The sequence below is a fragment of the Stegodyphus dumicola genome, chromosome 5 (genome assembly GCF_044657685.1).
Source record: "Stegodyphus dumicola isolate Sdum_Otavi_A_Nest chromosome 5, ASM4465768v1".
In the NCBI taxonomy this organism is placed as follows: domain Eukaryota; kingdom Metazoa; phylum Arthropoda; class Arachnida; order Araneae; family Eresidae; genus Stegodyphus; species Stegodyphus dumicola.
The window spans coordinates 104,882,297-104,906,021 of NC_140772.1; the positions used below are offsets into that span (position 1 = coordinate 104,882,297).

A 23,725-nucleotide genomic window follows, 5' to 3' on the forward strand; every position below is an offset into this window, starting at 1 on the left:
TTATGAATGATGACTGCCCTCCAAACTGAAATCTGGCCGTTTTTAGACCCGAAATTTAAATAAAAAGACCTTCTATGACTTTTTACTATTTTTCTCATGCAGAAGGCATTATCTGAAAAGCTTTTATTTTTATAAATTAGGCTTCTAAATTTTTCTCATATTAGATGAACCCCTCTTTTGATGTATTAATTATTTTATCTCTGATGATGTGGAGTCAAAGGCCTAGCCTAGAGCACTCCGTAAATTAACTTCCTTGATCCTTGAAATTTAACTTCAACTTCAATCTTCGCTTAAAGTGTCGTCGTTTAAGTTGTCAACAGTTACAGACTAAAGAGTACTCAGTAGGGACTTTGTATAGCATTTAGCGCGTCAAAATGTTTAGCTGGCTAAGCAGAGACGAGAGTCGTCGACGAGAACCAGAATTATATAATACTGTAGTTGATGGCTTACGGAAAATTTATAAAAGTAAGATATTACCTTTAGAGGAACATTATCTCTTTCATGAATTTCATTCGCCGCCGTTAGATGATCCGGATTTCGATGCTAAACCAATGATACTGCTTGTCGGCCAATATTCAACAGGAAAAACTACATTTATTAGGTACTTACTGGAGAAGGATTTTCCAGGTATTAGAATTGGACCTGAACCGACTACCGATCGTTTTATCGCTGTGATGTATGGAACTCAAGAAACTGTCATTCCAGGAAATGCATTAGTCGTTGATCCTAAAAAGCAATTCCGACCTCTTTCAAAGTTCGGGAATGCCTTTCTGAACAGGCTACAGTGTTCAATGGTAAATTGTGATGTTTTACAAAGTTTAACAATTGTAGATACTCCTGGCATATTATCTGGAGAAAAGCAAAGAGTTGACAGAGGCTATGACTTTGCCGGTGTTTTGGAGTGGTTTGCGGAGAGAGTGGATCGTATTATTCTGCTCTTCGACGCCCACAAATTAGACATATCAGATGAATTTCGAAGGAGCATCGAAGCTTTGAGAGGTCACGACGACAAAATTCGTATTGTTCTGAATAAAGCAGATATGATTGATCATCAACAACTTATGCGTGTGTATGGAGCTCTCATGTGGTCTCTGGGTAAAGTATTAAACACACCAGAAGTAGCACGAGTGTACTTAGGATCGTTTTGGGATCAACCATTAAGGTATGATTACAATAGAAAATTGTTTGAAGCTGAAGAGCAGGATTTATTTCAAGATTTGCAAAGCTTACCAAGAAATGCTGCTCTTAGAAAACTCAATGATTTAATCAAAAGAGCTCGATTAGCCAAGGTATGTTATTATTAACGTTTCTAATGCTAATTTCATCAGTTGCGTTTAAATGAAGTAAAATAATCTTTCCAGTCCAGTTTCTGTGCATAGGACTATTTAAGTTATGATGGTTTTGTTTGATTGGATTTGAAATGTGTTTTAATTTATGAAATAATATCTCCAAGTGTTCATAATTTATTTTTTTAAAACCAAATAAGACATTATTTTATGTGTGTTACTGGTTTACTTTATCCTTAGAATCTGAAATCTTAGGAGTCATGCTAGCTGGGCCAAAATTTTATATTTCTAATGTTGAATCAAAAATGTGAACTTAATAATAATTTATGTAGTTTCATCAACTATGTAAATCATTTTTAAAATTCTAATCGTGCATAAAAGAATTATTATAATTACATAGAATTGTTACAAGTTATTTAGGTTAATCTTTAGATTATGGTAACTTGGCAATTTTTTGGTGAAAATTTGGCAATCAACCCCGCTACAGTAACCTGCTAGTTTTTGTTTGGACGCCATTTTGTTTTCACGAAGTAAAGGCATGTTTTTTTTTTTTTTTTTTTTACTCAACATTTTTTTCCAACAATCTGCTAGCCGAATTACGCTTATGCTAGAACTTTTATGGAACAAAAGTGCTTAATCATGACAAAGATTTGGTGCGAAATTGGGAGAAAGTGGAGAATCGCAAACTGCTTGCCACGTTTTTAAGAATTGCACATACATGGTATCCCTTTACACGTCGACTTATTTTCACTTTAAAAAAAATCCCAGAATTGCACAAAAATGGCATTGTGCACACTCTTGACTTTATCCATGTACACTGCTAAAGTCCTAGCTAGTAAACTTTATCGCCTTACCAAAATGTCGCCAAACTACCTGTTACCATATTCCAAAGATAGGCGTTATTTAATAGGTGAGCTATAAAAGTAGGCAATAAAAATTTCAGTAATTTGTATCAATTCTAAAATATTAGTAAATTTATTTTATAATTATAATCTCTTAATGAAGCCAGATTATCATTAAATTGTAGGATCATTGTAAATGTGCAAGTTAGGAAATGTGTATGTGTATGTATTGAGAATACGGCAAAGCACAGTAGGACTATCTGCCTAAGGGGAGGGATGCCTTCGTGGAGAACTTTCTAAGGGAAACTGGCTCATTTACAAATGGGGAAAACCAATAGGAAATGTGTAAAGCTTTCATAAGATATAATTACCTTGGATATAAAATATACTTTTCTACAAGTATAGTTACTGATTAATATATTACTATCTTTATGTTCTCCTTCATACTGATATTAGTCCACCAGTAGCTAAGTGGATAAAACCTTTGAATACTGGTAATTCGATGTGTTTTCAAGTTTTGGTGAACAGGCTGGGTGCATTGGTCATTTTCATGCTGTTTTTTTTTTCTTCCTTCTGTTTGTTATACATAAACAAATATATTGATTATTATAGTGAGGTATGTATGACATTATTCTTAACTGATGCATGTTTGCTCTTGTAGTGTCTTTATCTGAGTGAATCATGTTCTATTTAAAACTCTTTGTGTGTGAAATTTTGTATTTTGAAAATGAAAGTGGAAACAGAAAGATGTTAATTAGAAATTTTGGTATGGTAATAAAATGCACACATAGCTCCTATTTCACGAAGAAAACTATGAAACAGAAAGAATAAATAAAAGCTTTCTTTTTTATATTATATACTAAAACAGAAATCAGTGCAGGGGAAAGTGCAGAATATCCCACTGCTTGGTGCATTTTTAAGAATTGCACATGCTCGGTATCCATGTACACATCGACCTATTTTCTCTTTAAAAAAATCCCAGAATTGCACAAAAATGGCACTGTGCACTCCTTGACTTTATCTATGTACACATCGACCTATTTTCACTTAAAAGAAAATTGACAAAAATCCAATTTATCTTACCCATGTAAAAGGCACCAAACAAACAAGTGGGCGATTCGGTTAATCTTTGGAATATGGTAACAGCTAGTTTGGTGACATTTTGGTAAGGCGATAAAGGTTACTAGCTAGGACTTTAGCAGTATACATGGATAAAGTCGAGTGTGCGCAATGCCATTTTTGTGCAATTCTGGGATTTTTTTTTTTTTTTTTTTGAAGTGGAAATAGGCCGACGTGTACATGAATACCGTGTATGTGCAATTCTTAAAAATGTGGCAAGCAGTGGGCGATTCTGCACGTTCTCCCAATTTTGCACCAAATCTTTGTCATGATTAAGCACTTTTGTTCCATAAAAGTTCTAGCATAAGCGTAATTCGGCTAGCAGATTGTTTGAAAAAAATGTTGAGTTAAAAAAAAAAAACATGCCTTTCTTTCGTAAAAACAAAATGGCGTCCAAAAAAAAAAAAAAAAAAAAAAACTAGCAGGTTGCTGTAGCAGGGTTGGTCGCCAAAAAATCGACAAGTTACCATAATGCAAAGAGTAATCGGTGATTCTGCACTTTACCCATCAATGCATCCAGAAAAAAAGATGTTGGCTAATCTTTTGAATATGGTAACAGGTAGTTTGGCAACAATTTGGTAAAGCGATAAAGGTTACTACAGTCAAAAGTCGTTAATTCGGACACCCATAATCCGGACCTCAAAGCTAAAAACTTTCTGCGCATGCGCAGCGTTGGCACATGCGCACAGGCGTTTTACGCGAGCGCGTAAGACCTTGACTACTGCGCATATGCGTGTGCGCAAGTGCAGAATACGTTTTCGCCTGCGCGTTTAATGTATAACGGACGGTGTAAGCTAAAATTATCTAATTATCTATTTCAGTTAATGTTAATGACTGCGTTGTTCCTTAATCTTCGAATTGGATCGCGCTTATTATTTTTTGCAAACTGTAAGAGCAATACTATAAAAGTAAACTTGGAACTTTCGATTATGTCAAATAGAATTTTTGATTCTGGAGCTCCCAAAGGATCGTACAAAACGAAAGAATGTTTCGATGTCCATCAAACAAAAAGTGGAATTGCTGCAAAAAATGGATAAAGACATGAAGAATGTGACAGAAAGGTCAGTGAAAATGAAAAAATTTCGATTGACAAGTTAGTCGGTATTCTCGGCACAGCAATTAACGGGACTTGAACAGCGGAACTTTGTAAGTGAACAAAAAATTATGTCTGTTTATAGAATTAAAGAGAAAGTATTATCACATAAAACGAAGCAACTTAAACAACTTACATTGAAAGAAATGTTTAATAAAGTAAACAAATAAATATGAAGCTTTTTTTTTTTTTTTGTAAATTTTGATACCCTTTAAATCATAATTGTTCTTTATTTCATAAATTACAGTTTCATATTTTTAATTTTAGAATTTCTGCATGCCATCTTACGAAATTTAAACTGATGATCTATAATCAGGAAAAATCGATAATCTGGAATCGCTGAAGTCCCGACGAGTCTGGATTAACGACTTTTGACTGTAGCTATTAACGTTGGCAATAATCTGAGAAGTACACAGTTCCAGTCACAGATTATTTTGTGGTGACTTTTATAATGGATAATTTAGTGGAAAAAGAAAATTAATGTAATTTCTTGGATATTTTATTTATTTTATACATGTAAATGTTCATCCTTGGAAAGGGTATATACAAGCTGAAGATATAAAAGCTTGCATAGTATACATACTTTTTAGCAATCAGGTAATTTCATACATGTCCTTTTTACCAAGTTGAAAGGTTCACAAAATTTTCGTGCAAATTTTTCTATTTTATGAGAAAAATTATTTACATGTTTCATATATAAATTTGCCCTGTAAAAACAAATTTCTGTGCACGTTTGTTCCACTACTTTCCGGAAACTTCCAATCATTATTTTAGCTAATAAGCACTTAAAAACAATTAAGCACTTTTGTTCCATAAAAGTTCTAGCAAAAACATAATTCGGATAGCAGATTATTGGAAAAAATGTTGAGTAAAAACAAAAACATGCCTTTACTTCGTGAAAACAAAATGGCGTAAAAAAAAAAGGTACTTTTCCGTTTCGCCGGCGCAAATCTCGCCAAGCAGACTTTATTGGCGACAACATACAGTATACACATAAAAAATATTTAAAAAATGTTAGTTCTAAGAATTCTTTAAAAAAAAAAGGCATAAACATTTAAATATCGCTTAAAATTTTATAAAAAGCCAATAAATAAAGACAATAAATTTGTAAAAAGACATAATTTAAGAATTTACTATGCTTTCATGGTTCAACATCCTGATTCGCCGGTTCCTATCACGTGACCCCAAGCAATCTCATCTCACGTAAACTACTCTACAAAAATCTAATGCTCTCAGTAATTATCTACATTAATTTCAAGTTAAATCTTAATTTGGAACACAAGTTTAAATGCAAGAAATATTCAATTCGTATGAATATCTTACTCAGAAATTATGTAAAACTGTAGTGCTTTACTTCGCTAATGCATTCTCATTAGAATGGATGAATTTAACCCTTGACTTTACCTTTTCTATATTTTCGGCTTCAGGTAAGCGCTGTGATTGCTTCCTAATTGACTTAATTACCGAAAATGGCCTTAAACATAAAACTGAACTATCTGATAAAAATTCTATGTAATTATATGCCAGTATTGAAAGAAACAATCAATCTGATAAGAAAAAGCTGCAACTTGTTTTGAAAATGACGCGTAAAAGGTTACCAGCAAGAATATTCCGTTTGGCATCGGTTGTACCATTATTGGTGACTTTATCGCTTGCGCCGGCAAAACGGAAAAGTACCCCCCCCCAAAAAAAACTAGCAGGTTGCTGTAGCAGGGTTGGTCGCCAAAAAATCGCCGAGTTACCATAATCTGAAGATTCGCCAAGATGTTATAGTAATGAAATTTTGTATCACATAATATGCACATGATTAAAATTTAATACTAATGAATGAATAGACAAAACTCGACACATTAAAACTTTTAACCCTAAAACTGTATTCAGGGGCTAAACTTGATTTCAAGGGCAAAATTTCCATTAGATTAATTTCAACTATTGCCTGTGCTGTAACAATGCCTGTATGGTTGTTTTGGGCTTAATCTACACTTATCTAACAATTTTGAAAAGGTCATACTGTTAGACTAAGAAATATTGTGAAAAAAAAATACTTATCATTAAGTACAAGGTGTCCGAAATAGAACCATCACACTACCGGATTAGAACCATCATTTACTTTATTGCAAAAAAGCTACAAAATGTCACCAAATCATGTGTACAGCTTTAGGTACTAATGCTTATCATATGATTCTGTGAAGGTTTGGTACTGAAAGTTCAAAAACAAGTACTAGAAGAAGGAATTCAAGAAGCAGAGCTCCGGCCAACCTACTGATGTTGATGAGGCTCACCTGCAAGAACTTGTGGAAGAATATCAGTATGCAACTACTTGAGAGCTTGCTAGGAGTTAGACATTAGTGCTACGTCATTAGTTGCACTGTGCATCGCATAAATTTGATGCACAAGTTCAATCACTGGGTGCCGCATGAGTTGACTAAAGCAAATATATGGGTGGCCAAATCTATAAATCACTGAAATTTGGATCAGAGCAGTACAGAAATTGGTAAACAGTGGCAGATCTCAACATAAAAAATGCAGTGGTTAAGCTATGGCAGTAATAAAATGGGAAGACAGAATGATTAGCAGCTCTAACAGCTTTTACTTTGGCTATGCTAGTTATCTTACATGTGACTCGCATAGAAATAAGCACCAGGATCATAAAAAGACAGCTAAAGGAATGTTGGCGAATCTTTACATTATGGTAACTCAGCGAAAATTTGGCGACCAACCCTACTACAGCAACCTGCTAGTTTTGTTTTGGACGCCATTTTGTTTTCATAAAGTAAAGGTATCTCAAAATTTTTTCCAACAATCTGCTAGCTACTAAAACTTTTATGGAACAAAAATGCTTAATCGTGACGAAGATTAGGTGCGAAATTGAGAGAAAATGCAGAATCGCAAACTGCTTGCCGCATTTTTAAGAATTGCACATACACGGTATCCATGTACACGTTGACCTATTTTCACTTAGAAAAACATCCCAGAATTGCACAAAAATGGCATTGTGCACACTCTTGACTTTACCTATGCACACATCGACCTATTTTCACTTAAAAAGTCAAAGAAAATTGACAAAAATCCAATTCTTCTTAGTCTTGTAAAAAGCGCCAAACAAATGAGTGGGTGATTCTGCACTTTAGCAGCGAAATTGTTTTTAAGTGTTTATTAGCTAAAATCACAATCGGAATTTTCCAGAAAATGTCACATTACATGTCTCATGATCTCTCATTTCTCTGAGACAAAATAATCTGTTATTTTAATTGTGTACTTCTCAGATTATTGCTAAAGTCCTAGCTAGTAACCTTTATCGCCTTACCAAAATGTCGCCTAACTACCTGTTACCATATTCTAAAGATTAACTGGAATGTTAGTTATTTAGCTTCATTCATATGTACTGAACAGGATCTAAGCTATCGCCAGTGTTTTCAACTTGCTTGCTTTGCTGTGATTAGTTGGTTTTATACTGTCTTGGTATAAAGTTGAAAGATTAAAATAGGTTGACGTGTACATGGATAAAGTCAAGGGAATGCACAATGCCTAGTTTGTGCACATGGATACCGAATTAGTGCAATTCTTTGACTTGTTATTTTGTCTTTGTGTAGCAGCGAATTTTGGCACTAAAATCACCACTACACAAAGCCAAAATAACAAGTGAAAGATATGTACAAACTCGGTATCCATGTACCACCAAAAATTGCCAAGGGGTACTCGTAAATATACTTTTACCAAAATTTGTACTTAAATAATTGCTTTTGATCATGTTTCATCTTCCAAGTTATTTGCTTTTCTTTTTATAAAATTTATAAATCTTGAATGATTTATATTGGCTTTGAATTATAACTGTTAGTATGCTTTAATATCTGTTTGTAATTAAAGTTTTACACCAAAAAACGTTCTTAATAAAGTTAGAACAAAACTTTTGTTTCACTTTGTAGATCTTTTGGCAGCTCCAGAATCGGAAATTCTTTTTGACATAATCGAAAGTTCAAGTTTTTACTTTTATAAAATTGCTCTAACAGTCTTCAGAAAATAATAAGCCAGATCCAATTAGAAGATTAAGGAAAAACGCAATCTGCAACATTAACTGAAATAGATAATTAGATAATTTTAGCTTAGCTTATACCATCCGTTATATATTAAAGGCACATGTGTCAACGCATTATGCGTTCACGCATGCGCAGAAAGTTTGTAGCTTTGAGGTCCAGATTATAGATCATTCCGGATTAAAGACTTTTGACTGTATATATATATATCAAGTTTTTAAAGAAAGTTTCCCGCCGCTGCAAATATCATCTGCACAAACAGTTCACGTTGGCGTGTTTAATCCTACTTTGTCAAACTATTTTAGGCATTTGAAAGAAACAGACTTGCTTTAGAACACTGTGTTGTCAAATTTGTAGAAAAAAAGACTTATCATTAAGTACAAGGTGTTTGAAATAGAACTATCATGCTACCAGATTAGAACCATCATTTACTTTATTGCAAAAAAGCTACAAAATGTCACCAAATCATGTGTACAGCTTTAGGTACTAATGTTTATCATATGATTCTGAATCATGTGTACAGCTTAGGTTTATCATATGATTAGAACAAAAAACATGAAAGCAGTACGTTTGGTGCAGGTAGGAATCACCACCCAAATCTGTGATTTTCTGCTAACATTTTAGTAGGTTTTTTTGTCAAAGCCTTCGGAACAGAAACTTGGTGGCCATGAGTCCAAAAACAGATCAACCTCATTTCAGGCGTCCTGTGTAGAATAGAAGATAGCGCTAGCAAGTTGTGGCTGCACATGTGGAAAAAATATAGAGGTCCGAAGGAGCGATGTCAAAGCTATGTAATGGGTGTGGCAGAACATCCCATTCGTACAGAGTCCAGCTGGTAAATGCAGACACATGGAATTATCTCATGGAACATTACATTGCACCGGAACTCAATCGTTTTTCCTTGATAGCAGCATCGACATGGACTGGCACCTCGCTGTACACCATAAAGTCCCACCAGATATAAAGCAGGATCTTTTTGTTAGTCAAATTGTACTTTGTGACACTGCCGAAGGGCTCACCGAGTGCAGACCAACCCTTTTTTGGCCTCTGTTGTTGAAGTAAATCTGCTTTTAAACACAAGTGACTATTCAATCCAGAATTTCGTCCTTGTGTTGATAGTCGAGCAGAGTAGTGCAGGCTCAAACTCATCTATCCTTATTTGCTTGAGTCAACTCATGCGGCACCCAGAGCTTGAGTCAACTCATGCACATCAAATTTATGCGATGCACAGTGCAACTAATGACATAACACTAATGTCTAACTCCTAGCAAGTTCTCAAGTAGTTGCATACTGATATTCTTCCACAAGTTCTTGCAGGCGAGCCTCATCAACATCAGTAGGTTGGCCGGAGCTCTGCTTCTTGAATTTCTGCTTCTAGTCCTTGTTTTTGAACTTTCGGTACCAAACCTTCACAGAATCATATGATAAACATTAGTACCTAAAGCTGTACACATGATTTGGTGACATTTTGTAGCTTTTTTGCAATAAAGTAAATGATGGTTCTAATCTGGTAGCATGATAGTTCTATTTCAAACACCTTGTACTTAATGATAAGTCTTTTTTTCTACAAATTTGACAACACAGTGTTCTAAAGCAAGTCTGTTTCTTTCAAATGCCTAAAATAGTTTGACAAAGTAGGATTAAACACGCCAACGTGAACTGTTTGTGCAGATGATATTTGCAGCGGCGGGAAACTTTCTTTAAAACTTGATATATATATATACAGTCAAAAGTCTTTAATCCGGAATGATCTATAATCCGGACCTCAAAGCTACAAACTTTCTGCGCATGCGTGAACGCATAATGCGTTGACACATGTGTTTTTAATATATAACGGATGGTATAAGCTAAGCTAAAATTATCTAATTATCTATTTCAGTTAATGTTGCAGATTGCGTTTTTCCTTAATCTTCTAATTGGATCTGGCTTATTATTTTCTGAAGACTGTTAGAGCAATTTTATAAAAGTAAAAACTTGAACTTTCGATTATGTCAAAAAGAATTTCCGATTCTGGAGCTGCCAAAAGATCTACAAAGTGAAAGCATGTTTCAATGCCCATCAAACAAAAAGTGGAATTGCTGCAAAAAATGGATAAAGGCATATCTTTTGTTTCTCTAACCATTCCGAAATCTGTTTATCAATTTCACGCTGCTCTGGGGAACGTCGTAGCGCGCAATGAACTGGAAGTTGATCTGTCAGCACTATCCTTATCTTCAGGGCAGATGTTTTTATTTTATTCGGCTTATTTATTTATTTATGTTCTCGATGTACTCCATTTTTGATATCATTTAAATCAAATTCCACATCATTATAAATATTACGGATGCACATCAAATAGTTTTCTGGTTGCAATTTTCTAATTTTGACTATGCGTAATGTATGCTTTACGCATGCGCTCGTTGAAAGAAATGTTTAATAAAGTAAACAAATAAATATTAAGCTCTTTTTTTTTTGTAAATTTTGATACCTTTTAGATAATAATTACTCTTTATTTCATAAATTATGGTTTCATATTTTTAATTTTATAATTTCTGCATGCCATCTTACCAGATTTAAATTGATGATCTATAATCCGGAAAAACCGATAATCCGGAATCACCAAGTCCCAACGAGTCCGGATTAAAGACTTTTGACTGTATATATATCAGGGGCGTTTCCTGGCTTATTTTAATCAATCCCATCTACAAAATAATGCTAAATGCATTATATGTGATAAGTTTGGGAATACCAGACATTTCGTCAATGAATGTATGTTTACCCGGAGTCCAAGAGAGAAATATAGAAAGAATTTTAAGGAAGATTTTAAAAGAAACTATTCAAATTTGAAAGATTTTGCAGAGACATTAATGAAAATTATAAATACGAATAAAGATAAAATTTTAATTCCGCAATGAGACTCAGAGTTTGAACTTTTTCTTTATTTTTTCTTATATTTGTTTTTTCTGGCCCATTTTTTGATCATATGGCGAGCTTGTGCCGGCTAGGAGGATTGGGGCTGTGCCCTTATAATGATAGTGAGATATATATATGTATAATTATCATATTATGTATATGTATAAAAAGTCGACTACAAATTTGACTTTAACTAAAACTGCCTATTTTGCTTCATCATTTTTACTCAAGTCAAAGATGAAACACCTTTGCATTTATTAATTATTGTTAATTAAACAAGGGTTGGTTTGTTCCCCTTGAAAAGTCAACCAATTTCTGATGAATGATGATAACTACTTGGTTTATTAATATTCTTTTTAAAAGTTTGAATTTCTATTATTTTTAGAATTAAATATCGTACTTCTGGGTTATTCATTTAGATACATTGTGCTAATTTTATATTAGGAGATAATATAATCAATATTGCTTTAGTAAATAAATTATTATTATCTTACTTTGCAGCTAATGCACAAGTATTAGGAAATTTATTTCAATTTCAATGAATTCAATTATATATATATATATCATTATTATATATAGAGAGAGAGCTTTATATTGCATCAGTATATTTATGGCAGAAAACATGCCATCAGTTTTTGTCTCAGATTTTTTGCTGCTTCTGGTCTGACAATCCTTAAATGTTGGAATTTAGGTTTAAGATTTGATTTATTATAAAGTGTTTGGTGCTGAGGCACTTAATAACATTAGGTATAGCAGATGTTGCTACAGCCTCAACTCTTCCTGGTATATCATTCTATTTTGTTCTCCCTACTGTCGCTCCTCATTTTAACACAGTTCATAATACAAGTCACATTGCATTTAGATATCTGGAATATATGTGAAAAATATTTTGGCAGAGATGCATTGGCACATACTGTAGAAACCATTTGATAGTTTTAGTGTTCTATCATATTGTTAGAATTTATAATGTATTTTTTGTATTTACCAGGTTATACAATCCACCAGGTTTGTCGAGTAATAGTTATCTTCTGTAGAGTATGTTAGAATTATAAATGATTTAAGATGTTTCCTTCTGTTTCTTTTTCTTGCTGTTACTTTGAAAAAGGATTAATAACAGTTTTAAGTGATTAGAGGATTTTATATTCTAATTTCACGGGAGAGAGGAAGAAGCCATTGAACAACTATTTTTTAAGAAGTTCTTTTATCCAAAAGTATTTGAGGAAAAACTTCTTGGCTTGGGATAGTTTCATATAATTCATATGATAAGATTAAGCAAATGAGATGCATACTGTAATGTCTTTGTTGTCGAATGGTGTTATCAGGATTATTCCTACCTTTCTATTTTCAGATTTTATTGCTGATTTTGTCGTTCTGAAACATCATTACAGATTTTTATTATTAAACTGACATTTTAAAAAATAATTTCATTATATGCTGTAAACTCTGAGTGATATATCCTTTTTATCATTAATGAATGAATTCATGAATTTTGTCATTATTAATTTGGTATCCTCAGATATACTAAATAGCTATTTTTTAAGAAATTAAATATAAAAAAAAATTACTTAGTGTGTGTGAGACACAAAATAGATTTTTTTTTTTTTTTTTTTTTTTTTTTTTGGTTACATATCTTTAATTGTATTTGAAAACCCAAATGAAGGAATATAAATTTAAAAAAAGTCTTTTTTGATAATTGTTTCAAAATAATAAGATTTATTTAGAGCAGGACTTCTTAAACATTTTTCTGTCGCAACCCCTTTTTATCACTGAGATTTTTTCGGGACCCCATAATATTTTCGAAAATTTTGTGGGACACCATAAGCATTGAGCAAATCCGACACACGCATGAGTGAAGCTGTTAATTTTTTTCACTTGTACTGTAATATACTATTGCAGTTTTAGATCATTAACTTTAATTGCTAATTTTAAGACATAGAACAATGTGAAAATTTTGAATAAATAACAGATGAAATGACAGTGTCACGTGCAAAGCAAGTAAAATGAGCATTTATATTATATAAAGAATGCGTCGAAACGTTTTCATTTTTTCTTTGTCTGTATTGTCTTATCCTTATCTATTTTCAGGTACATTGTGTAAAAATATTTGGTAATTGTAAAATTATTATAATAAGTTAAAGAAATATCAAAACTGCTAAAATTTTTTGCGGCTTCCTGCTGCAGGTCCCACAACCCCATGGGGGTCGCGACCCACAGTTTAAGAAACTCTGATTTTGAGTGAACATTGCAAGATTCAAATCTCAGGCTTTCTACATTCATGTGTCAGTAGATCATTTTAGTAGATCAATATATATTTAACATGCTTCAATCATTTTCTGGTGCCATCTGTTGGCTCATTTTTCCTAATGTGCTTTAAAACAAATTTTAAAAGATAAAATTTTTTTCTAATATATTTAAATTGGAAAATATGTGATGCTCAAAATAAAAATAAAAATATGTAAATTTTGGCTATTAGTTGTCCAGTTTTGTATTTTTTTATTGCTTACTAGCAATGATGGTTTTATTGACTTTATATTTATTCTCAATTTCTTTCTTCCATCCCCCTTTTTTTGCTGTTTTTGAAATTGAATTGTACATAAAAAGGTGAGTTTTTATATAGACTCCGTAAACTGCTTGGAATTCTTTGAAGCGCATTTGTAGTGTAATCCCCTCTCCCTTCCCCAAGAATTTCTTTTGAATAATGGTTTTTTTTTTTTTTTTAAATCTTTTAATGCGTGTTTTGAAATCACCTTCTCTTGTATTCCTTAGAGATTCTGTTTCCCCACCTTTTCCCATTTGACATAGGAACACTTTAATACACTTTTTTAGGGGGACGGGGCACTTTCGGCTCATTTAGTTTTTTCCTCCCTCATCTTTTATTCTTTTTAAGCATATCCCAGTCTGGAATTTGGTTGTCTTCTTACTTGTTTGACATTTTTGCTGAATAAAATTCTGAATATGTTTGTAACTGAGGTTATTTATTAATTTAAAGAGTAATAGCTTAACAAAATAATACTTTTGAAACAGTTAAGAATTTATTTGAATTGTAATAATAAGGACTTTGCTGTTTTGGGGTAGATTTTATTTTATTTTATGTGTTAAAAACAAGCTCAATCAAGTAAAAAAAATAGTGCATCAGTATTAAAAGATGTATGGGAAAATTTAAAGTACAAAATTGTGGCTAATGTTAAGAAAGTATTATCTGTTGCCTTATAAATAAGTGATATATATTTTTGTTGGACATTTATTTCACCTTATTTTCGAAATTGAATGGCTCATTAAATGAATAAATAAAAATATGACTTTAAATGCATTCTTTTTGGTGCAAAAAAATTTTAATACATCATTCATTACAAATTATTTATCAGATATAAAATACTGATGTTTATTATTCAACTGTTCCAGTTTTGACCTATCTGGTCTTCATTTTTATGAAAGGGAAGAAGCACTTATAAAAACTTATGTTGTGTTTTGTTCTCTGAATGAAAGTTAGCGAGAATAAGAATATTTTGTCTATTTAGGTAAAATAAAAGTGTTGCTTACTGGTGAAATAGCTATCTGATCATTGTATTCAAATTTCTAATTAACATCTAATATTATTTTATGTAAAATAAATATACAGGGTGATTATAATTTAAGTCCTACTTTCAAAATGCAGTAGAAAAGAACCACTGATCATAGCATCTAAGAATCTTGTCATAACTCTGTCAATGAAGTGTTGGCTGTGCCTGTGAAGTTTTTTAGAAGAACAGTGACTGTATGTGAACTGCCCAGTTCCCACATTAATGAATATAATGAAATTTTTGCTGAAAAAGTAAGAAGGAAACTTAAGCATAGCAAATTAATGCAACTTATAGCAATTAATAGAATTTTAAACCAACATAGTAAACTAACAAAGGCCATTAATAAATCATTTTTATAAAGTTTTGACTGGTAATTTTTCATGAAAAGTATAAGCTATAATTTGCATTTAATTTTCTTTGTTTAAGTTTCCTTCTTACGTTTTCAGCAAAAATTTATTAGTTAATAAAAAAATGTGAAAGTAAAAATTATCCTTCTTTGCATCTTGCGCTCAGAAATCATTATAGGAATATCCATTTACAGTTATTAAAGCATGTTTGCGAAAAGCATGTATGAAAAAAGCATGTCTGCGATGCTATCGTCATGCGATGATTTGTAGATACTTTATTTTTTTTACCACGAAATTTTTGACGACGATGATTTTAAACTGCAAAGTTTTTGAACCGCTTTATTTTCGACGACGATGTTTTGTACCACGATCGTTTAGGACTGCGATGTTTCCTCTTTGCGATGTTTTCTCTCTCTTTGCGATGTTTTCTCTCACGATGTTTTTGCCGCGATGTTATCGGCGGACACCCGTTTCGATGTCCATCAAACAAAAAGTGGAATTTCTACAAAAAATGGATAAAGGCATGAAGAAAGTGACAGAGAGGTTAGTAAAAACGAAAAAATTTCGATTGATAAGTTAATCGGTATTCTTGGCGCAGCAATTACAGAACTTGAACAGCGGAACTTTGTAACTGAACAATAAATTATATCTGTGTATAGAATTAAAGAGAAAGTATTAGCACATAGAACAAAGCAATTTAAACAACTTACATTGAAAGAAATATTTAATAAAGTAAACAAATAAGTATTAAGCTTTTTTTTTTTTTTTTTTTTTTTTTTTTTTTTTTGTAAATTTAAATACCTTTAGATCATAATTGCTCTTTATTTCATAAATTACGGTTTCATATTTTTAATTTTATAATTTCTGCATGCCATCTTACCAGATTTAAATTGATGATCATTCAATTCAAATTTACCCAATTCGGATCAATTCAAATTGATGCCAATTCGGAAAAACCCCTAATCCGGAATCGCCGAAGTCCCAACGAGTCCGGATTAAAGATTTTGTACTGTATTACTTACATACTTTCAATCAAAGAAGTGTTTTAAGTGACGAAAATTTTCATATTTCGGCAGTTTCAAATTTTTAAAAAATTTCGTTAGAGACCAATAACAAAATCTAACTTTTAATGCGATCTCCCGGTTTGTATACTTATATTTGAAAAAGTTCTATACTCGTTATGGAAAAATAAAATTATGAGAAGTTTGACTCCCGTATGACAAAAATTGGTCGGTATATTTAATTTCATAATTTGAGATTTTTAATGTCATTTTCAACTTGTTTTGAGGGATTGGTTAATTAAGCTAGAATAATTCGAGGAAATAAGTTTTAATGAAGTGCAGTAAAAAAAGTAAAGTTTAATAGGCGACAAGGAAGTCATGTGGTGTCCATGTATATTTAAACATCTGTTATTTTTATAATAAAACTTCATGCAACCGCTATTATTATTTTTATTGATGATTATTTGTTTGCATAAAATTATATGGTGGTAATATTCAAGATAAAAAGACTTTTAAAATCTTAACATATGTGTCCTATTTGTTCGTATAAAACTGTAGCTGATTTTATATTTTTATGAGAATTCTTGCTCTGCAATTAAAATTACTTGAACTTCTTTGGTGTTCAAAAACATAAACCGTAATATAATGTGATTTCTTACATATAGCCCTCCAAGAGTTATGGAGTAAATTTTCGGATAGAGGGATAGCTTTCCCATTTGTTATAACCAAAAAATTATGCCAGCTCCTGGTTATTGTATCCGATTTTGTGTTGCATGTATATTAGAAGAAAGTACAAAATGAGAGAGAGTCATTTTGGAACTATAATCAAGAAAATACCCCTATCTATGACATTTTGGGAAATTCTGAAGTTTCAGGGCCAAACCCGTAAAGTTTGGAGCAATAGAGTAATTCGCAAGATGAAATTAAATCGAAGTATTTGAGTTAAAATAACACTCATAATAACAATTATTGGAGAAGTTAAAGCAATAAGAATCAGCGTAATATTAATAAATTTATAGAAATAATAATAATTTTCATAAATTTGCAAATATTACGCTAATTCTTGTTGCTTTAACTCCTCCAATAATAAATAGAAGTATGTTTAGGTACATTCTGTTCTCAAAATACAATTCTAAAAATCATAATTTCTTCCCTAGTTCTGAAAAAGTGATGTCATCATTTTTATGACAGTGTTACACTTTCAAATGGAATTTTCATTTTCCCTGTTGTCTTATCTCTTAGACGGTCTGCCACTTGGTAGGTAACATGAAATATCATATTTGGACTTTGCTGTAATTTCGAAATTTTTTCAAGAGCATAGAAAAAATAAAGGTAAAATTAATTAAATATATTGCTTCTCATTGAATATTCAAGTTTCCGTTCTGAACTTTGTGTGGTTTTGTTTCGAATGCATTGTTTCTATAACTTATTTAAATTTTAACTCTCTCTGTATATGTATATATCGCAACATTTCCTTTAAGAGCATCATTATCGAGATACTTCACAAAGGCTAAACCTAGTTTCCTTTGTCTAATCTAAAGTCGGTTTGTTTTGCTTATACAGATGCTGATCTTACCAGGTAATCATAAAACTTTTCCCCCTTTCGTTTCGATAAATTTAGTGAAGAATCTTTGCTTAGAAATTACTGTTACTATATTTGAAATAATTTTAGAGTATTTAAAAAGTCTTGTTTGTGTTCTTTTTATTTTTGAAATTTCCTTATAAGCATTTGATCGATGCTATAAGCTACCTTTATTGTTAATAAAAATCCATGGCTAAGAATTTAGATTGTAACATTTAAAAGTATTATGATTCCTATTGCAAAAATAGACAAATAAACAAATGAATTTTTTCCGAAAAGAATAATAATTGAACCATTCGTAAAAAATATTTTTATATATTTATTGTGATTCTGCAACTTTAAATTGATGATTAGAAAATGACTGGACTATTTTTCCATAAAATAGCATTAACAGTTGAAATTTAATTAGAAGTCAGCTGCCATTTCTATGGAATTTCCGGTCTGAAACAAATATATAATTGAGCGATATACATCGTCACGAAATATTTGCGTAAATTACTTTAAAATGACTTTCCTCCGAATAAATAATTATTTAAATTATAAAAAATCTATGGTTACTCTAAGCGTTTGAATACACGCAAAATATTTCTTTTCAAATGGGTTTTAAATATCTGCAATTCTGATTAAATCTGAGCCAACCCTTTTTAAGTAGTATTCACTCTCATAGAAAGACGAAATAGAGCCCTGTTTAATTAATCCGTTTAAATATTGTTCTCTGTTTTTATTTTTTAGTTTTCCTACCATTTATAAAAATATCTGCACTGGCGTGCAAAATTAAGAGAATTTGCACATTATGTCGAATTTCTGAAAACTATTACAGATTTTAATGAAATTTGGCATTTATGACAGAAAAAGAGATGCACCATTCAGACTTCAATGGACGACTGTCATTTTATGAACGCATGATTATCACCAGCGTTGCAGGAATATCCAAAATCCACTTTGGGCTATCCGAACTGAAAATGAGTCTAATATGGAGTATGGTCCCCTCTCCCATCCAGATAGCTCGTGCACCGTGACGGCATACTGGCTAGAAGGCAGCTGAGAAGTCTCTGTGGCACTCGATCCCACTCCTGCAGCAAAGTAGTTTTCAACTCCGGGATGGTTTTCGGGGGGGGGAGGCGAGATAAAATTGCCCTTCGAAGAGCGTCCTAGGTATGCTGTCCTATGTCTATTTGACCCCCAAAATGTCTAAGATCAAGAGATCTGGCTGACCACTAATGCGTCAAATATCTTTACTTTCTAGGTAATCGTCGTCGACCTGCTATTGTACCCGTATGTGGATGAGCGTTGTCGTCCATTAGCAGGAACCCAGGATCAACTGCGTCCCTGAAAAGTCGAGCATATGGTTCTAATATCTTCTATCTATACTTCATAGTAGTCAGGGAGCCTTTGTCAGATACATGCAGGGGTGTCCGGTCATCGAACATAATGCCTTCCCAAACCGTTACTCTTTCACCACCGAAATGATCTTTTTCCCTGGATGAGGAGGGATGGCATTGTGTTCCCTCTCCAGTACACCGAGTGTCCAGGCTGAACCTAAACTCATGTAAAAAGCACAGTCGTCCATTGAAGTCTGGGCTTAGGTGCATGCTGTCTGCGCCATGCTAAACGTGCTCTCCTGTGTGTTGTAGTAAGCGAGATGCAAACAGCAGATCTTCTGGCATGCAGCCCTATCTTATGAAGCCTTGGGCAACTGTAGGCCGTAAAACTCGGGTTCCAGAGGCAGTATATAGCTCACTTGAGAGCTGTGAAGCGGTAGCAGTCCTGTGTCGCCGCGCTGAAAGTGCCAAATAACGATCCTCATTCGTCGCTGTGGATTTTGGTCGACCTTGTTCAGGTTTTCTTGATGTGGATGCAGTGTTCTGAAAGGGTCCCTACAGCGTGCAGACGATACTGGCCGTTTCATTGAGCTATGTAGACACCTGCGCTTGTGACTAATATGTCTCCATTCTACTAGCAATCCTCCGTCTCATTCTGTCATCCATACTTTCATGGCTATTTTACCTGATATCTTATGAATTTTACCCAGCTCTTGCTACAGGTGCGGCGAATCTCGTGAAGGATACAAGCACACATATCACCGAAAACCCCTCTTGCACTTACACATCCTCCACAATACAGGTCTGCAGAGTGTGTATGCTTGCGTAAACTAAAAATGTTCGCATAATTCTTCCGCAACCTAATTAGTACCTTTTGGTTCAGTATTCTTGATAAAAATAGACATAATTTCAAAATTCTTTTAATTTTGCACGCAAGTGTATTCACAATAATACATTATGATCATATGGCTTAGAATGGATTCAGCTCCAAGTTTGAAAAGTTCTTTTTCCTTATGATCTAGGAATTGCGAAATAAAATCATCAGGTATATAATTTTCATGTGTAATTTGTCAAGTTCATTGAGATACTAATCAAGTGCTGCCGAAGAGGTACGTATTTTCAGGGAGAAATCGTGATTCTGAGTATAAGCGAATACTTCATTATATTCTTTGATAGAATTCTATGGAAGTTAAGTTTTTATAACAAATGATGTTTTCTTTAATGGCTATTTTTATCTTGTTTAATTACACTTGTTAATTTGGGAAGTTATTTTATTGAAGGTTGTAAGCAGGTAAGTGAGATTTCTTTAAAAATATGATTAATTTATCAAAAAATGTGGTGATAATAATTTACATAAGACTTCCGCAGCATTAAAATGAATACCGTCTTTTATAACAATTGCTCCAGGGTACCATGCACTTTTTGGTCAAATCTCTCCCTTTGTGAACTTTCAAGTTGAAACTCAAAATAATAGTTTCGTTATCAAATTTTATTTTCTAGTTGCCAAAGGACTTTTCATGTCTGGTTTACTTATTGTAACTTCAAATTAGAAATTTCTTTTTTTTATTTTGGAATCAAGAACCATTTTATATTATCTACCAAAAGATATCTCCACACTTTTCAGCCCACATGATGTATTGGCTCTTTCATGAAGCTTCAAGAGCCAATATCTAGTTAGTTTCTTATAACATTGTGATCTAATTGTAATAAATACTACACTGAGGAGCAAAAACATTATGACCATATTTTTCAAAGAACTCATCTAGATGATGTCAGCGGGCACTAATGGATATGGTACTGCGCAACAGTTGTCCTACTCACGTGTCTCTGTTGGGCAAGCATCATTGTCAACAGTGGGCCCTGGAACATCGAGATTGGACCATAGATAAGTGGTAGACATTTGCTTGGTCGGATGAATAACGATTTCTCAATCATCATGTTGATGGTAGTGTCAGGGTACGCCGTCTTCCAGGCCTTCCTGTTCAGCAGGTGATACAAAGGCTGGTGGTGGCGGTATATTGCTTTGAGGGACGTTCACATGGGCGGCTGGGGGATCCTCCTTAGTTGTGTTGGAACATACCATGAAAGCTGCAGACTAACTGAACGTAATTGCGAATCATTTGCACCTTTACATGGCGTTTGTCTTCCCAGCTGGAAATGGAATCTTCCAGCAGCCCATGTCACAATGCTCTAATTGTATTGGCGTGGTTCAAGGAGCATAAGGATGAATTCCAGTTAATGTCCTGGCCACCTAACTTGCCGGATCTTAATCTGATAAGCATATTTGGGATTTCATGGAGCGGCAGCTCAGAACTCAGATATTCCGACGATACCATGTCGGAGTATCTCGATTTTGCGTGACCGCTGTGGAGATATTTGGTACAAGCTGTCCCCAGTCATCTAACAAGAACTTGTGGCATCCATGCCAAGGCGAATTGCAGCTGTTTTGCAGATCACAGGTTGTGCAACGCGTTTTTGAGTGTGTTGGTCGTATGTTTTGGCTCTTCAGTGTATGTACATGTTTTTAAATAAAGGCAGCTAGATTTTTGTGATTCGTTTCTCTACGGCTTTCCTATTAAAAAGAGCTGTGCTTTTTTATAGTGTTTCATGCAGTTTGTTCATGGAGTTTCACCTAATATAAGTTTCTTAAAGTTCATTTCCAAACAGCATATTCTTCTATCAAAGTATCAGATATTTCTTCAGAGTGCAATGTAAGTAGGTTTATCTCCCCTTTGTAACAATTTATGAGCGCATTTTGTTTGCATTTTGTTAAGCTGAAAACTTTCGCGCACTGGCATTTCATAATTTAGGCAAGAATTGTGTTAAAAAAACTCTCCAGAATTAAAATAAATTACAACATATGCAGAATGAAAATTAAGATTTAAAAAAAATCCTTGCTGAAAATTTCTATGAACAAACCTAGAATTGCACTGAAAGTAGGTAGAGGTAACACACAAAATTTTTATTGCCATAAAAAGTACAGTGATAAATTTTTTAATAGAGTGTTACTGTATTTCATTTATTGGGAATTTAGGTTTTATAATGTGTGTTACTTTGCTTACTTTAAGTTTTCTAAAATTGTTTAAAAAAACCTTGGCGGGCGGAATTGATAGTACTTGCAGACCATAGTTTTGGAGCCCCTGATCTAAAATTCCAAACTGCATTATCTTTATTGTTAATAAAACAAGCGAACGTTTAAGTTTCTCTTAGTATTAATTAGCTTTTCTGGATTTTGTTGGTAGTTTTTAAGAGTTGGGTATTAACTTTTGACTAAAAATATTTTGCTAATCAGAAATTACATGAAAACGTATTGCATTGCAATGAGGAATAACGTGCTGTACCTGAATTCTCTTTAGACTTTTCTACGTCTTTAAAATCAGACTTTTATTAAAAAAAAAAACTTTAATACGTAAATATTTTTTACTGAGATATTAAATTTTTTTAACTACATAAATTTCAGGTCCTATTTAAACAGAAATTATCCTTTCATTGGCGAGAAGTATTTGTTGCAATTCGCGTGCATAAGCGATTCGCTGAAAAAAATATGTAATATGTGCAGTTGCATTTTGAATAATTTAAGTCTTTTCTTTATTAAATAAGTTCAGAAGTCCCAATTTGACGCTAATTTATGATGGAAAACTATAACACGTTTTTTGTTGTACTTATAAAACAAGTTTTTTTGTTGTACCTTGCTATTTTGAATAGCTCGTTTTAAATATTACGATTTTACTGTAGGTTTAATTCGTTATTTGTTCGTATACTAGTAGGTCTGTTGTAACTATTTAGCTCAAGGTTTCAGAATGTAGTTTTCTGGAAAAGTTTTTTTCTCCTCTCATAACTGGAGATTGGAAATGTTATCTGTTGTTTATTTTGCTTTGCTGTTGGTATTCACGAGGAACAAGTCAGAAATTTTTTGGGGTTATTCATATACTGTAGCAAGAACGATATCTTTAAAGTTATCGCTTTTATTGTAAAATCCTAAGTTCGAGCTTTTGTGTGGCAATGTGTGCATCCTGAATTCAGAGAAATGCCAATTAGATAAGAATTTAACCTTCAGTTTCCTCCCTTCTTTATCATTTGTTCCATTTTGCTTTTAAGATACGGCCTTTATCGCTGGTCTTGTTCTTATTTTTATCTGTAATCATCCCATACTTCAGACGGTTTCGTTTCTTTTCGGATCCTGTTGTTTTTATCACGCTTTTCATGATATGTCGAAAATATAGCATAAACACACAAATACATTGTGTGATTATGCATATGAGTTACGTTCGGAGTAACCAACAAGTAATTAATTCCCTTTTAGATGATTTTTTTTAAAAGGTTAGTTCCAAATTTTTTTTTTTTTTTTCTTTGCCAGTAATAGCTCAAACAAACCGCAGAAGGCCCCTTGTATTCCAGAATTACTGTAACTTGGAAAATTTTCTTTAAATCAAGATTTCTGAATAGTGCGAGTACTACATATATTGGAAATCAGTGTGCTTCTGATTTGATTAAAATAGCGCTGCTGTGTTATATTTAAGTAGATATATGCTTTAAAATAAAACACGCATGTTTAAGAAAGACCATGGTGTAAAATTCATTTTTACAGAAAAAGCCTTCAAGAAGGGGCAGACTTTTTATAATATATATTTTTTTTCCTCAGCATTG

At 32.9% G+C, this 23,725-nt stretch overlaps 1 protein-coding gene across 1 annotated transcript in view; it reads left to right on the forward strand.

Moving 5' to 3' along the window:
• The first annotated feature begins 298 nt into the window (after positions 1-298).
• Past1 (putative achaete scute target 1) overlaps positions 299-23,725 on the forward strand; it is a 58,553-nt gene continuing 35,126 nt past the window's right edge. The window contains exon 1 of the mRNA XM_035352114.2: positions 299-1,289. Within this exon, the coding sequence (XP_035208005.1) occupies positions 375-1,289 (915 nt within the window). The 5' untranslated portion in view covers positions 299-374. The remainder of the gene's footprint in view (positions 1,290-23,725) is intronic.